General features: G+C 49.6%; 1 protein-coding gene across 2 annotated transcripts in view; it reads right to left on the minus strand.

The window, feature by feature from the left end:
* Nucleotides 1-16,613, minus strand: part of LOC106741093 — a 111,027-nt gene that overhangs the window by 20,773 nt on the left and 73,641 nt on the right. Inside the window, exon 4 of one of the 2 annotated variants that reach the window (XM_014612737.1) lies at nucleotides 7,054-7,149. The exons of the other annotated variant lie outside the window; for it this stretch is intronic. Coding sequence (XP_014468223.1) covers nucleotides 7,054-7,149 — 96 coding nt within the window. The remainder of the gene's footprint in view (nucleotides 1-7,053; nucleotides 7,150-16,613) is intronic. 2 annotated transcript variants of the gene reach the window in all.

The following is a 16,613-nucleotide window of genomic DNA, read 5'->3' on the forward strand; positions in this document are numbered from 1 at the left end:
GCTCCTCAAACACAACTCACGGGTCAGTCTGACCCAGAATACGGCCGAAGGGTAAATAACAACATTCGACACGCCTGATACGTCCAAGAATTTCACGAAGTCTCGAGTCTCTCGTGTCGATTCCGAAGCAATTAGCCGGCGAGCCTGGAAACGATTGGCGTAATTAGGCGATCGCGATGACATCGTAAGCATCGCCGATAGAATCGCGATCGATGTTCTCGTCGCGCGAGCGTATGTATCATTAGGCGATCATCGCGATCGGCGAACAAAGCGCCGATAACACACGCACACACACACACAATGCACACTCATATACTCCCGTCACCTGCGCGGGAAAAAAGCGCACACCCGGCCGGCCGTCCGCTGTGGTGGATGAACACGTTGCGGTATCAGCTTGTGTCATCGATCATTGCGCAACCGTTTCGCGAGTTACGATATCCATCCGCATTGTTAAACTCCGTGATCTATCACGCGTGCGTCGTCCGGTTGCTGTGACCGCCGGAGCGATCGTTGCCTCCCCCGTTGCGTCGTCGGGCTCGTTAATCTTCGCGCGATCCTGTCGGCTGGAGAAGAAGCGGGAAAGAGAGAGATAGAGAGAGAGAGAGAGCGCACTGGATGATGGTGGTGAACGTATCGCGCAAATTTACCCGCGTCATAACGCGCGACATAACGCCGGCCAGCGTACGCGCGTAAAACGAGCTCGTAATCCGCGCCGATCCGGCCGTCTTGATCCGAACCCGATTTAACGTCCTTTGTGCGCCGTGCACGTCTTTGCCTGCGCGGCAGGGAACGTAAAATGTATATCATCGCGGCTCCGCAGCGAAATTCGCCCGGGGGGCGTCACTTTCTTCAACGCGGTGTAAATTTCTAAACTCACGAGACCGCCGCCGTTTCGGAAGTTCCGAAGTGCGCGAGGACTATAAATAAATGGTTTTATCGTGGCGTGCTTTCTTTTGAAGTACGCGCCAACAAAAGAGGAGGGGAGAACCCGACCGACGAAGAGGCATCAGAGGAGCTCCCTCGCGGAAACGCAACTCCTCCGGCAACCCCTCTCGTGGTTCAGCCGACGTCTCGCGCCGTTATTTCGCGCCTGCATCGTGCACGACGATGACACTCTCGTTAACCCTTCTCACGTAAGACGCGAGAAAATAAAGCACCGCAATCCGCGCGATAATCAAAACATCCCGTAATAAGCCGCGATAAAGATCGGAAAGTCTTCTAGGGGGAGAGAGAGAGAGAGAGGAACCGTCGGCTAACTGCAGCTCCACAGCGCGTGCTGAGCATATTGCCCCATTCTTCAGTCATCACTCAGCCTCCTCTATCTCGCCGGCGACTTCGCCCCCCGCTTCCAATTTCCACGGCCGCATGTTCCGCGCCAGTCGGCGTAAAAAGGCGCGCAACCACACCGGGCGAAGATTAAACGTCCGATAACGTCGGGTTCTTTCATCCGGTAAACCAATCCTCAAGTATCGTTCACACGGGGACTCGATCTGTTTGCGGTGCGCCTATCTTGCCAACGTTAATTAACACTTCGGCCGCCGCGCGTGCACGTTCCGCCTGTAGTAGCGTATCGCCTTACGAGGAAACGTTTATCGATAACAGCAGTATGATCGTAACATTGTGGGGGCTGTATCGAGCGAGGTGATATAACTGTCACCGCTTTGATAGTATCTCGGGAATACAGAGTGGGGGAACAATTTATCCGACTGGAATTACATTGATATTGATTGGCAATGCAACGGTATTATCACTATATGAAACGTCTTTTGTAAAAGTAAACTTTTTCCATCTTCGTGTAGTCGCTAATCAAGTATGTTTATTTTTCGACGATGTTCAGGGCGATAACAGTTATCGCCTCTCGTCCCCTGTGCGAAGTAAAATTTATGTATGAGTAAGACACGGTCCGAGCGAGTTGTCCAAATCCGCCGATGACGGGCGAACATTTCCCCGCGATAATTGCGACCGTCGAAATGTAAACATCCATTAAAATTATGAATTCTTCGAAAAGCAGGAACACTCGGGTTTTCCTCCTCCTCATCCTGCAAACTGACCGGAACATCGCACCGGATCCTAGTCGAGAGATCGGTCGTTGCGTGGATAAAACGGCGATGTGAACGATACTTGAGGATCAGGCGAGTTCTCGCGCGTAACCGGCCGCCGCCTTCAGGCCGCCCCTCGCACCCTGAAGGTTCGAGAGACAGCGGAAGGTTACTTAGAAACTCGGGTGCAAGGTAGTTACCGCGGCGTTTCCCGGCAGACGGATCTTCGCGCTCGACGTCCCACGGCGCGCGAAGATCCTTAACGTTGCGCGCCTCGGGGCGCATCACGCCGGTACTTCAGGGCTGCGCGCGCTCGATTGCCCGGAAGACGGGCGAACAGACGAAGCGAACTCACGCGACTCAGGCGACGTCAGGCTGGACTCGCTTCCGATTCAGCGATCTCTCGCGCTCCAACCGGATATCTCTTCGGCGCGAATCCCCCCTTCCCTCGCGAACTTCTCACATCGTATCAATTTTACCTCCGTCATCCCACTCGGAGCGTCTCGTTCTCGAGCGTGTTCCGCTGAGTCTTAACGGCAGGCTTTATTAACATACACGGGTGTAGGTCGGAAGCCGATAAATTGTAGAGTTAATTCTAACCGAAGTCCCTCTCCCTCCCTCCCCATATCAACGCACACTTGATCGCCGAGCAAGTTATAGAGATACAAGTTCTCAGCGTCTCGGCGCGCGGTAACGATAGTGCATCGAGCGGCACTGATCGTGTATCGGGTAAAATTGCTCTCCCACCGCGAATTAAAAGGAATCCAGAAGCGCGGGAAACAGGAGAAACGGCCCGCTCGCTAATTACCCGATAACGAGTCCAGTTAACTTCACTTCGCGATCCCATTCACGGCTGCTCGGCGGATCGTATTTCGCAAATTCCGCCGATATCGGAATTGCTTTGGACGGCCGGGAGGTCTCCCTCTCTCCTTCGCGCTTAGAAAGTCGATCTAATAAATCTCGCGCTACCGACGCTCCTCCTCGTGCGCTTCTCTCTCTCTCTCTCTCTTCTGGCCGACCGGGAGAGCCGAAGAATTTTGCCGAGCGTCGCCAGGTTTCTTAAGTTACACACCGCGGCTTCTTACCTCGTTTTTACCGCCTCGGAGGTGGTGATCGGGGGCTTAGCTGCGAGAGGCGGGACGAAATGCGCAGGTAAGACGCGAGCGATACACAATGCGTAATGGTAAATCGCGCAGGCGATCGTGCGCGCTCGCTCGCTGAGCCGAGTGGCTTAATAAACGAGACAGGTGAGCGCGATGACGCGCGATTTAAGTGGCATAAGTGAAATCGCATGAATGGAGTGAGAGGCGAAGAAAAGACGATTCAAGGGAGGGGGGGGGAGCGCCGGAGTCAGTACAATCGGCCGGCCGATAAGCACGGGGCACGACGAAAGCGACATTCACTTCCCGTAGGAATCCTTACGATTGTGGTCTGCGGCGCGACGAGACGGCGACTCGTGATTCGTCGTTCCAATATTATGCGGAGACCGAGGATCGCGAGTGGAGCGAGACAGTTGTGCGGTCAGATCGCGGCGGACTCTTTCCCCTCCATCCTTCTATCGTAAAGCCCACGTTGACCCGTGATTACCTTCGCGATTCGCGTCATTGTGAAGTGCAATGGTAAGTCTGATCTTTAAGGAAATATTATGTACGTTATCCGCTCGTCGTCGGATAGACTTCGACGATACTTGACGTAAAATCAATTAAGCCGGGGACGATAAATCTGTACGTGTCACTCTCTCTCTCTCTCTCTCTTTCCCTTTCTAATCGCGACATCGCGCCGGGTGTGTGTTATGCGCGCACGCCTAGGAAAAGTCTCTCGCGTATCCTCGCGAGCGAAGTGACACGCTACGCTGTCCCGAGCATTATGAAACACGCGCGCGCGGGTAATGTGTGCCTCCTATCGGCCAATCGTGCGCTCCCAGCCGCCAATGAGTTCGACCTCGTTTCTCGAGCGGGCTTCATTTTTCTTAACCTCGCGACAATGGGTCGCGCGCAATGGAGAAATAAAGAGCTGCCCTTCGTGGCCCGTAAGTGAGCGGCTCTGCGCGAGAGAAGGCACGTCGGCAGGCCGACGTGGGCACGGCCCGATGCGCGCGAAGGGAGATTACGGCAAAGGGACCAAAAGGGGCGTCGGCATTTCTTCGCGAACGCACGCGGCGTTATTATCGCCCACGTGCGCTAACTGTACGCGCGCAATTGAATCTCCACCCGTCTACCTGGGAGATACTTTCTCGCGATGACGACAATGCCGAGAGCTCGCCCACAATCGGCACTGTCTCTCAACGCGGAGCTCAGACCTGTCTACCTGTCCGTCTCGGACAGAAAGGGCCGAGTCGCCGAAATCGCGTTACCGATGACGCTCGGTCGACAACTGCCGGCTTTTTAACGCGGATGCACTCTCGAATCGTGCACCGATAGAAAATTATAATTAGTCCCGGCGCCAAGCGTATCCTTTAATCGCAAAGTAGTCGGGAGAGCCACTTTCCCAGTAAGTGTCCGTGATGTAAGTTATTGTAATAGTCAGTTATAATAACCTTACATGCACGTCGCTGATGCTATAAAATAGGTTTGGCGCCGAAATTAATTGATAATGTTCCATCAGTGGGATTTTATACACCTATAAAGGGTGACACATAAATTGAAAAAAAAGAATTTCCGAAGTTTTGTCTAATTTTATACGCTCCCATAAAGAATGACATATACGGAAAGGAATTATAGTTATTTTCCGCCCCCAACTGTATCCTTTTTATGCTTTTAACTAAGTAGTAACATATATGTAAGACAGATAGTTGTTATCATAGATAATAGCACTTATTATAAAAATGGTCCTCCTGGCTATAATTTTTTTTCTATTTTTATCTATCTAATCTTCTTTCCATTAGATCTTTTTTTATTTGCTTTCTGTTAGATTATAATTCTTTCACTATGATGATTATATTTACAAATACAAAAAAAATATTTATCTGTCAATGTATAAGGTAAAACAGAATCATTGAGAACTAATTTTTGGCCATTAAGAATCGCACAAAGACGTCGATAGCGAGAGAGAGAAATAGAGAGGGGGGAGGGAGAGAAAGAGAGAGAGAGAGAGGGGGAGGGATATCTTGCGAGAGGGTAATAATGTCGATACGCACCGAGATATTTTCTCGGTCTTAAACGTACACGGGGCGTTAGCCACTTTCCATTGTCGAGAGAGAAACTACTCCATAACCCGCTCATATTTAAATATTCCGCCCACCTCAGTGAAACGTGATGCTCTTTTGCATGTAGCGTTGCGTTAAAAAAGATCATTCCAAGTTTTCCTTGCAGATTTCACATTTTTATTCTAAAAGAAAATTTCGATCTCTACAAGTGGAACTTTCTCGGGAACGTGTATATATATATATATATACACGTATATATATATATATATATATATTGCATATCTTAGAACATTAAAAATCGCAACAGACGCGTACGAACGAACGAACGATGGTTAAGATAATGCGCGAACGGTGCTGCAAGGTGCGTAAAAAGTGAGATTTATTGGAATCCCGCGACATTAACGGGCCTACGTTATCAAGTATCGATCAGTGTAAAGCGCGAGGTGAGCGCATCGGTTGCCTATCTTATCAGCTGGACGAACGGGGGCCGTAATTTAAACAGGTATGTCCGGAAAGTGCAACGGCACGGTGATGACCGCGCTACCGGTGTGGGGGGCTTCGTGATTCCGTAATTCCGTTAACCGTGTATCCTCGATCTGCATTCGTGACTACCGTCCTTTCCTACCGGTGGGAAGTCAACGCGCGCGCCTTGAAGACCGCCCCGAAAAAATTGATTCCCGGAGATCCCGGATGCTCTCTCTGGAGGGTAAACGCCTCGCGCGCGAGTTTCTACAATATACTCGCCTTATCGGAAACTCACGCTGTATCGCTGACGGTTATGCTCGCCATTTCGCGCAGAGAACGGATCGCGACTCTCGCCGGCTCGAGCATAGTTTCGCTTTCTTTGAAAAATACCGAGCCGGCCTGACACGATCGATTCTCGACACTCGCCGAAGCAGTCGTATGCACCACTACTATCCTTTCTTTTTTGCAAATCGCGCGGATCAAAGACGAAGTTGAGGCGAGCGCGCAAGGAAAAACGCAAAGCGTTACCGCGTACATGTTTCTCGGACTCGAGTGGACTGTAGGTGCGGAGCAAAGGCGTGGGTGTTTCCAGCCATTATGTACCTGACACCGTGACAAGCTCGCGTGAGCCTCGAGGAATCGGTAGTGGAAAAGGAAGAAGAGGGCCCGGTGTGTTTCTGTGTGTGTGCGCTGCACGTGTGGATGATGTCGGCGTGGGCGCCGTCGGCCGGACCAACCGGTCGACCGCATCTCGAGGGTCATCGATTGCAAAATTTAGAACAATGTGCCCGGCGACAGCCCTTTGTTATCCGACGGTTTACCCATTTTATCGGCTTACAGTTTCTCGTGTCACATTGTGTGTCGTCGAGACGAATGCATAGTCCTCCGAGGAAAGATCTGATATTTGCGGGACATGATCACGAGATAACTCGGCTCGAGATTTCAGTTCTATACAAAAGAAAGACAAAAAGAAAACCTATAGATCTTATCGAAACTGGGAGGACCCAGTGACGCGACGTACAGTCTGGAGACTCTTTTGCAAAAGACAACAATCTAGACGTAGACTAGACATAGATTACAAATCGCTACTGACCGCTGTTTCGTGGAGGTTTTCTCCGTTGATTCTTCAAGTTCGATAGGTATCTGGGGTTATCGTAGAAGCAACATTTTGACTCGAGTATCTCTCGAACGAAGCTGGCACAAAGCCAGCTTTGTTACTTGACGAATGGTGAATTAAGCGTCATGCAAGTCCCTACTATGTCTATCTTGTTTCAATCGCGATTGGATCGCTCCTATCATTGACTGAGACGTCGATCTCTATCGTGGGATTTATCTTGCTAATAGAAAGTCAAGTCATAAATTATAACTTAACTATAAATATATACCGTAAAGTTATAAATTTACCTTCGAGTCAAGCCTGCTCTGCCCGAACCAGATCCTCCGGTACGGCGTACGCGCACGTCCGTCGGGATCGCTGCTTTCGCCATATAGTCGCCAGATCTGAAACAAAAATATAATTTTGTTCTTAGTTAGTAATTAGCAATAAAGAGCTTGTTCAGTTTCCACGAGAATACGGAAGTACGGTGGTACAGGGAGGTAATAAAAAATATAAGGTGCGATTGTGTTTCTTTCTTAAATCAGGGTTGCCGCAGAAAATGAATTTTGGCATTCCCCGACCTTCCCACGTTTTCCAGACGACAGTGGACAATTTTGCACGAGCAAAATATAATCTTTAACTTGAACGTTTAGAAACAGGAGTTGCAGAAAGGATAGCTTATATTATTAAGGAACAAAAGCGTTTCTGTAAAATCTCACGTTACCGGCCGCGAGTTCAATAGTTTAGACACGGTGCAAGGCGCTTTCATCGATCGCAGAAACAGAATTATATTTTGCTCGTGAAAAATTGTCCACTGTCGTCTGGAAAACGTGGGAATGCCGAAATTCATTTTCTGCGGAACATAATCGCACCTTACATTTCTTATTACCTCCCTGCTACCACCGTACTTCCGTATTCTCGTGGAAACTGAACAAGCTCTTTACCGCTACTTACTAACCAGAAGAAAATTATATTTTTGCTTCAGATCTGGCGACTATATAGTGAAGGCAGCAATGCCGGCGGACGCGCCGTACCGTAGGACCCGGTTCGAGCAGTCTTGACTCGAAGGTAAATTTATAACTTTACGGCTTATATTTATAGTTAAGTTACAATTTATGACATGACTTTATGACTCTCCTGTACTTCTCCCTTTTAACTCCCTTTAACCCTTTGCGAACTAAAACTGAGATATAAGTCGGTATGGCTTGAGTTACGATCCCAGGAGCTTAATCTCTTCCTACATACTTATACATTCATCCATACTCGTTAAAGTAAATTTTCACGTCCAATCGATAAATCTCCATTTTTTGATTTTAGATTCGCAGAGCGATGTGACCGGCCTTGACTGCCAGTTGTTTCGGTGAGTGACGAAAAACAAAAGAGAAATATCGGCGGCGATATATTCACACGATGGGCGGGATAACGCTGGTTACCTCGTAACCCGCACGATAGCGAAATTCACCTTACGATTCGTTTCAATCGCGCAAGTCATTATTTAGATAATGACTGTCTACCAGCGCAGGTCGTTATATGTTTACGCCGTTATTGGCAGCCTCGAGCGCGCGATTCACCTTTTGATTTATGCGCCGCAAACAATGGCGATCGTCGGTGGGCAAAGTGCCATTAATTGACTATAACAAATCGTCACGGTCGTCCAAGAGAACGCAAGGTGCGAAACGCGCTCTCCCGCCCCGACTTCCTACGTGGAAGGACCGTGTTAACGATCCTGAGGAAGATCTATCTAGGCGATCGGTTCCGATCGATGCTTCCATTGAGGCGTCACTCCGCGGAATAGGCATCGCGACGTTAATTGAGCCGGGCTCTTTTTAATCGAGCACCGGCGCATCGACGATGATCGGACGATGATCGGGGAGCGTTACAACAATCGGCGTCCGCGCGTTAGATAACAGCGACGTCGACAGCGATCCATTACAGTTATACAATGTGATGTGCGGGGCGGTTTTATGTTGGATGGCGCACGTCGAACGCTCCGCCGAAAGCGCCGCTATTAGCCGACACGTCGGAACGATCCCTCGAGTGATCGCGACGTGAGTGTATGTGTGTGATTCTCTCGTTTCTCCTTCTGCGAGCGAAGCCGCTCACTTTATCCCCCGACACTGTTTTGTTTAGTGTCACGCCGCGGCCATTGTCCTTGTTCAGCAACGTCACTCTTTTAAATTGCACCGGCCGATAAACTTTCGCCGGCCGTTGATTCGCCACCATTGTTCGTCGCCGAGATAAGACGCGGGAACGGCTTCGATGTTCCACCGGCTTTACCATCCCCGGCTGAACTTTCGTCCGAGAGTCCGCGAGAGAGTTCACGCCGGCGATAATCTGAACGCGAGCGAATATCGCGACGCTTTTCCATTCCTTCCGCGCGAATAACGACGGCAAATTGAATATGCAATGACGGCGCAGCGGTGCCGTATGTTCCGTTCACGGGACATCTATCATTTTGAAACAAAGCTGCACTCTCCGCTCGTATCTGTCGGCGGCCTGTCAGACCGGGCGTTGCGCACTCCTTGATCCACTTTCCGGGGCGGGCGGAAATGGTTGGCGAGCGATACCCTTCTCAGCGAGTGATTAATCGCCCAATGCGCCGACACCTCGCGACGCTCGATCGGGGAGGGACGATGCGCGTGTAATTATGCGGAATTCAAATGAGCACGGCCATTGTTACGCATCGGTTAGACGCGGATAATGTTATTCGCTCGCTCGAATGTGCCGTCGCAACCGATGCGGAAAACGCGGACGCATAATTCAGCACACACAGGTGTTCGTCGATCTCGTTACCTTCTCCTTCCCTCACCCTCCGATCGAGAAATCACGGTATTTTTTGGCGGCACGATATTCTTCCCCGAGGTAAGAAATTAAATCATCACGACACGAGCGCGTTATTCTTTCGGCGCTCCCTGGGATCTCCCGCGCGTGTTGCAAATTCCGCGCGCGCGATCGACACGCGATCGGTGATTTACGGGGGGTGGGGTGAGGAGAGGAAGCGTTCTCCTCGCGACGAGCGAGCGAGACTCGCCCGTGAGATCGCCGCCGGTGCGAGAAATAAAAAGGAATCGCCGCCGGGAGGCGGGCACACGGCGACGTGACGCGGATGCAGACATTATTATACGGCGACAAGTGAATAATTTTACGGTGAACGTGACTATAAATTAGCCGGTTCGCGTCCGTCGTCGCCGCCGCTCATCTGCATAGCGTCGTGCCTTGCATCGGACTCCGCGCGAAATCACGATCGATCGCACGCACAAAAGTCCTTTCCGCTCCTTTCTCTCGCGTAAAAACGGAATACCGTCCGAAAGCTGCCCCGTCAGGGCGAGGAACTGCTGCAGGACGATCTTTTGCCGACGCCCGGCCGATTTAGATCTTTCGTAAACGTACGGTGGCGATTAAGTGTTTTAATGTTACCGTGGATTATTATTATCGGGCCGGTCGCGACGGTCAGATCCTTCGGGACGAAGAACCGTCTCTCTCTCTCTCTCTCTCTCGGGAAAAGGCCGGGCTAATCGCGGAAACGGCGATCAACGTTCGCGTAAAATGACAGCTTAAGTAATGCCGCCGTGCGCAAGTGCCATTCTCCGAGCGAGCCGACGACGTCGGGGAAGTACGAGCATACCCGGCGCGATACTTAAGGCGCGAGTATCATTACCCGTAATTGTGCCGGCACGATTCGTTCGTGCCTATGTAATCTCCATTTCCCTAAAAGGCCTCTCTGTCCCCCTCCTCCTCCTCATACGGTACAATTGATACTCATTTATTTTAAAAAATCCGGAGAGCCGACGAGACGTTATCAATCTTGCTCGTGCCGTCGCGTCGCTTGAACTCGAGATTTCCCGGCGGCCGTGGACGAGACGTGGATTTCGAGGATCCCCCGCGCGAGAATCGAGGAGCTCTCCGTGACGGGGAGTCGGGAGGATAACGAGGAACGGGGGGNGACAGCCGTACAAAGGCGCGCGCTAATGGCGAACGGGGGAGTAATGGTGGTGGCGATAGAAATTCATGAGGCGGACGCCGAGAGTGGAAAGAGAGTGAAATTAATATCGCGAGGGGATAAAAAGATAAATGAGATTTTTAATTGGGTGGTGTTGAAAGACGTGAGAGGGGGGGAGACGAGAGAGGCGAAGAAAGAGAGAACACACACGCGTGCGAGGAGGCGTCTCGGCCGAGAGGTTCGCGAGCACGTGCACCAGCCGGTTTCGCGTTAACACGAGAGCAAAAGACCAATGAGGAGACGGCAGGCCGAAAGAGCGACTTCCGCGAGTCCGTTAACATTCGGCTCGATTAAGAACCGCGCGGAGCCCGCGCGTCAGCCACCGAACAATTAGCTGGAAAGGAGAGTCTAATTGAGGAGCCGATAGATACGGGCCGACAGCGATCTAATTAGCCCGGACGCGCGGCGGTTCGGTATATCGCTCGAGCGTGCAGCTCGAATTAGAGGTGCTCCCGCGGGGATTGGATTGAGCGATCGCCGCGGTTTGTCAAGCGCACCTGCTCCGCCGCCGGATAATTACCGGCTCGGCGATTCAATCGTCGCGATTCAGCGGCAAATAATATGTGTGTAACAACGTATACGCACGGAAAGCGAAATGGCGGGTAAAGTGCTCGGGAGATATCGAACGGGTGATACTTTATCGTCGGCTATCTCGGGCTTACGTGACGTAGGAAGCGGGAAAAGAAACGGTTTCTCTCGCGGCCACCGCGCTCACATAAATTTTCATCAACGCGGGATTATCTCGGGAACTTCGAGCACGTGAATGGGAGAGATAGATAGACGGATAGATAGGTGCGTTCATTCGAGGGCCTCGCCCTCGAACAGCTTGACCCGTAAGTGCGGGCGCGTGACTTTCCGAGGAATAAAATAACCGCAGCTTTATAGCTGAGATTCTCGAGTGTTATCGACGCTACTTCGTTAAATCCAAGGGTAAGCGGCGGCTTACTGAGAGTGCTAGTGGCTAAAAAAACGAGGAAACACGTTCGTTTATTCGTGCGCGGGAAAAAAGGAGCAGTCTTAAATCGGGAATTCTTGTATGTAAGCAAGGAGTACTGTAATGTTCTTAGGAGGATCTTTAATCTTGCATCGAGTTCGAGCAATACTTCCATCAGTAAAAATTCAATCAAATTAAGACTAAAAGTCTTCTGAGAAGATTATAATATTCTTGATTATGTATGAGAATATCTATTCTTGATTTAAGAATTAAGAACTAATTATTTGTCCGCGTGCATCTGTGGGTCAGTTGGACTTCCGAGTGCGTTCACTTACGGGAAAAAAATGCACATGCAATCGCAAGATGGAGAAATAATGCAGTTGAGTTACAAAAATAAAAATAGAAGTGAAAAATAAAGGAATAGAGAGAAGAGGGGGAGGGGGAGAGAAAGCGATCTTTCGCTGCGGCATTTGTCCTCCGAGACGGTAGTCGAGTCATAGACACGATCGTGCATAAATATGCAGACGTCGAAGTGGAAAAAGCGGAAGTGTTCTATCCGTGAAACACTGCCGGGGCATTTCGAATGCGACGGTCGTGCCATCGGGCACCTTTTGCAAAAATTCGCCATTAATGATGAATGACGCAAGATAAGAAGAAACGTATCTGTCTAGACGACGCGTCGAAATGAAGCTACGACTTCCTCCTCCTCCTCCGTCGGCACGTTCTCGTATGCACGTAGCGCGCTCGCACGGAACCTGGGACTGTGGTGCACGCGACATTACGTGAGCCGTCGACACGAAAGTTTTACCTTTCGCAGTTTTTGTCTGCGGTCTTTCGCTCGCCTGGCGGACGACAACGTGCGTTGTCGTCGAGCTCTCTCGTCGGCCAGTTCCAGATACAAACCGCGTCGCATCGCGAAAACACTTGCAGATCGTAGCGCTCAATCAGCTGATCGCAGCCTCGAGATCGCGGGATCAAATAAAATGAACTCGAATAAAACGAACGTTTGCGTCAGGGAGATATTCGTTCATTACGTATTTACTGGGACGCGCAAAAGGATATTTCAAATCACGATTTCTTCTTGAAAATGTGTCGAGTCACAAAAATCGTGTGTTTTTCATTCTACTTTCTTACTTTCCACGTCGATTTAAAACAAGAAAACAATTAATGGCATAGGCGTTTTTCATGTCTCCGAATAATGCAAGTGGATCGTAACACTTTCGTTATCACCACCGTTCACCTGGAAATTCGTTTACCACAGGCTATCCTATGTTTTTCGTGTTTTATCTAATAATATAATAAAACAGACTTTATGTGGACATAGAATGAAAAGTTATACATACGTGACGGCGGTCTTTCGCGAAAATCGGTGTGTTACACGTGTGTGACAGGTAATAGCGAACGTGTTAATCTATCTGTCATGTGCAAGTTTCGCGCGTAATCTACATATTTCTTCTAAACACGTTTCTTCTGACTTGGGAAAAATGTTTCTTTCTAAACTACGGATATGTGTGGAAGGTATCTAAAGAGTTAAAGATTATATCGAAAAGATCAGAATCTCTTTTAAATTCTTCGGTAGTTTATTAGGTAATAATAATTTAAATCTTGCCTGTCGCGAATAAATTCCCCTATCATTACACGGTAAAAAATATTGTATACGTTCGTTAAAATCGGCTCTTATTAAAATTTTTGACACATTAAACTTCCAACATATTCGTGTTAGTTCAATATATTGCGTTTGTTATCTCAACATTTTATCGTTGTGCCGATATTCACGCGTTAAAATAACACATTTTGCACTTCAGCGCCGATTAACGTATTAATTTTGCGTTAATTCCCGACAGAATATATTTGTGTTACTTTTCACCTTTAATATTCACCTTGCGTTAAATTAACAGCCAAATCTGAGTGTGCCGTTTGGGTCCGTTTTGGGACGTGTTAAAATGCGTGAAATTCAGCACACAACTCTTTACCGTGTAGAGTATGTAATTTTCAAAACGCACGTGTCGCATTCCGCGCTTCGCAACTCCGCGCACTCCGGTTTCACGGTGATGTCGGCGGTCGCTGCCGCGGCACGTCGCTACCTCACACATCCCACGTACGTGTGCACGCGTGCGCGTGTATACGTCGGACTGAATATTGTGCTGCCGACACAGGGAGAGACATGGGGCCCCGACGGTGCACGGGCCTGTAATGCAGCCGACCAGAGTGGCAACTTAACTCGAGGAATAATCAAGCCTTAACGAACGCACGGCGGTGAGGTTAACGCAAGCGGAGGTTAGCCAGGGTTAGTTCCCGATTGGCCGGCGGTTAGTTAGACGTTACGTGTAAACGCGCTCGCGTACGAGGGTTCGAACGCCGAGGGCCCGGCCGTGAGGAAGATCCAATCGATCGCGCGCGGCTGGCGTGTCCACGTGATTAGTTCCGACACGGTGCCTTCCACGCTCCTTCGTTTTCGCACACATTCGTTGCAATCTAAATTAATCCTGACCGCAACTGCGCTAACCGATCGCGATGAATGAATCGCGAGAGCTACCCGAGCGAGAACCGTTCATCTTCCATTTGACTTCTATACTTCAGCTATACCGATCTTAGACTTCTAGCTGTGTATCTTCTCTCTCTCTCTCTCTCTTCTTCTATGATAGATATCCCTTTAAGCCTTCACCATCACAATGATGATGATCAGGCATTGTAACCGTACGTGACTCACTCTATGTGTCCAACCACCCAACGGTGATGTCGAGTTCCTGCGACTCACGTGTAAACTCAGATATTTTTTTCACGATTTCTTCCAAAGATTTTAAGGTAGTTTTGAAAATAGCACTAATACGATTTATTCTAAATACAAATATTTTGAGTTTTAAAAGGACAAGGAAAGAAAGGCTCGGCTCGGCTTCTGGGTTTGGCTTGCCGTGTCCTTCGTAAGTAACCGGAAACTCGAAAGTTTGCTCCTCTCCCTGAGAAGAAAGAAGCTGAAACGTTTACGAAAACGGGAACGAATCTAGACACGATATCGACTCGAGAGCCGAACCGAACATTTCACCGTGAAAGCCTCAGAATATCCGATAGATAAAAAGAAAATCTACTCGTGTGCCCACCGGCGTACTCCCGCCCACGTGACTATTAACCGAAAGTTAACGCTAATCGGCGGTTGGTGCAACCGGTCCAAGGGTAATTGCAGCCGGCAAGTAACCGCCGGATAAGAATCCCAATTTAACTCGGCCCCGAGGAGCTCGTCCCGCCTTTAAACGGAGGGGGCCTTTTGCGGAACGACAGTCCGCTGTCCTCGGTTCTCATAAGATATGACACTCGAATTATTCCACGGACGTTCCTCCTGAATTATGAATGCGCCGCAAATGAAGCTGCCAGACGCACCTCCTCCTGTAGTTTCGAGCGTCGAACGGAGCCGCGCTGAACAAACGATGACGGACGACACACGCGTACGCGGCTGTTTGAAAAAAACGCTCGAAAATTTATCGCCCTACGCCACTCTTATATTATTGCTTTCGCGTTCCCCGGCAAGAGATGACGACGTACCGAGACACTCGCGCCAAGCTCGCCCCCTCTCGCCCTCCCCCCTGCCATTGTATGCAGATTCGCGTCTAGAAGTCCTGCTAAACAGAGACAGAGAGAGAGAGAGAGAGAGAGAGAGGCCACGCGTTTTCCTCACTCGGTCCCGCGATTTCGCTTCGGGAAATTTCATGAATAAGTGAGCCTCGTAATAATGATCGACGCGTCGGAATATTCCCCGTGGTGGGCGTGAAGGGAAAATATTTTCCCACATCCGTACACAGTTGTCGTATATAGAATAAAAACAGACGTAACTGTAAATAATTGAGCGTATAACACGTGTCTACGTGATAAAGCCGTTTTGACAATTCGCGTCCGCGGATCAAAGTGCGGCGAAACTTACGACAATGTAATGCGCGATAATAACATCTCTACTATAGGAAAATGCGAGGTTCGACGGCGAAAAAAAAGCTACGAGTATATAAAAGGTACCTACAGATTTAAACACATATCCGCCTTGGTGTGATCATGACGGGCGTAATGCGACTTTAACGAGCTGTCAGAGTCAGTCTTGTGTTTCTCGCTGTGAACGATATATATATATATATACGCGAGATTGCTAAGCTCTGAAATAATACCAGGAGAAGATCATGCATGGCTGCTTCGCTCTAAAGATATAATACTTCGCCTCCTCCGCAAGCACAAGCGGGAAAAGGGGGCTGTCATGAAGTTCGAGGGACTAACTTCGAGGAAGCGGTTCATTCCCGATAGGAGCGGCCGATCGATGAGAAACGATCCGTCGATCATTTAGGAGACGGATATACGCTTTTTCAATGATCACCGGCGAGATTTATAGCGCCTCATTGATGCACACGCTAGCCATGTAAATAATGTGACTGGGCAGAGGTTATGCTGAAATGGCCGTTTAGTGCGTGTGTCCGAGGGTTCTCGTACGCTCGACTACTCGTATAGGGCTCCATTCATTATGGTTTATTCATAAAATGCTCCAGGTGCGCGCGCGCGCGCGCGCCTCGGAGCGAACGAGCGACGTTGTTAGGACGATTTTAGAGGCGCGTCTGCACTTCAGGAATTCCTATGCGGATACGTTCGCCATTCCGCGCGTGGTTCGATATCTCCCTCCCCCCCCCTGCCCTCCCCGCGTACGTTTGTACACGCGCGTCTCTCGTTACAATCAAGATTTTACATATCGTTATGCGCCTTATACAACGATCCATTGGCGACTTTGAGGGAAATTTTACGCACGCACTGAACGTATACACGCGTTCGTATCACCGTCGGCTGGCTCGGCAACAAATCGAGCCGCAATATAAGATGCAAATCGCCGCATCCACACCCGCGGCCGGGCCCGCCCGTGCGCGGAGAACCACTGTATGGTAGGAATCTGACGGTAAATTACGAGCTAC

This window comes from Dinoponera quadriceps, unplaced genomic scaffold (genome assembly GCF_001313825.1).
Source record: "Dinoponera quadriceps isolate SergipeBrazil2010 unplaced genomic scaffold, ASM131382v1 scaffold367, whole genome shotgun sequence".
NCBI lineage: Eukaryota > Metazoa > Arthropoda > Insecta > Hymenoptera > Formicidae > Dinoponera > Dinoponera quadriceps.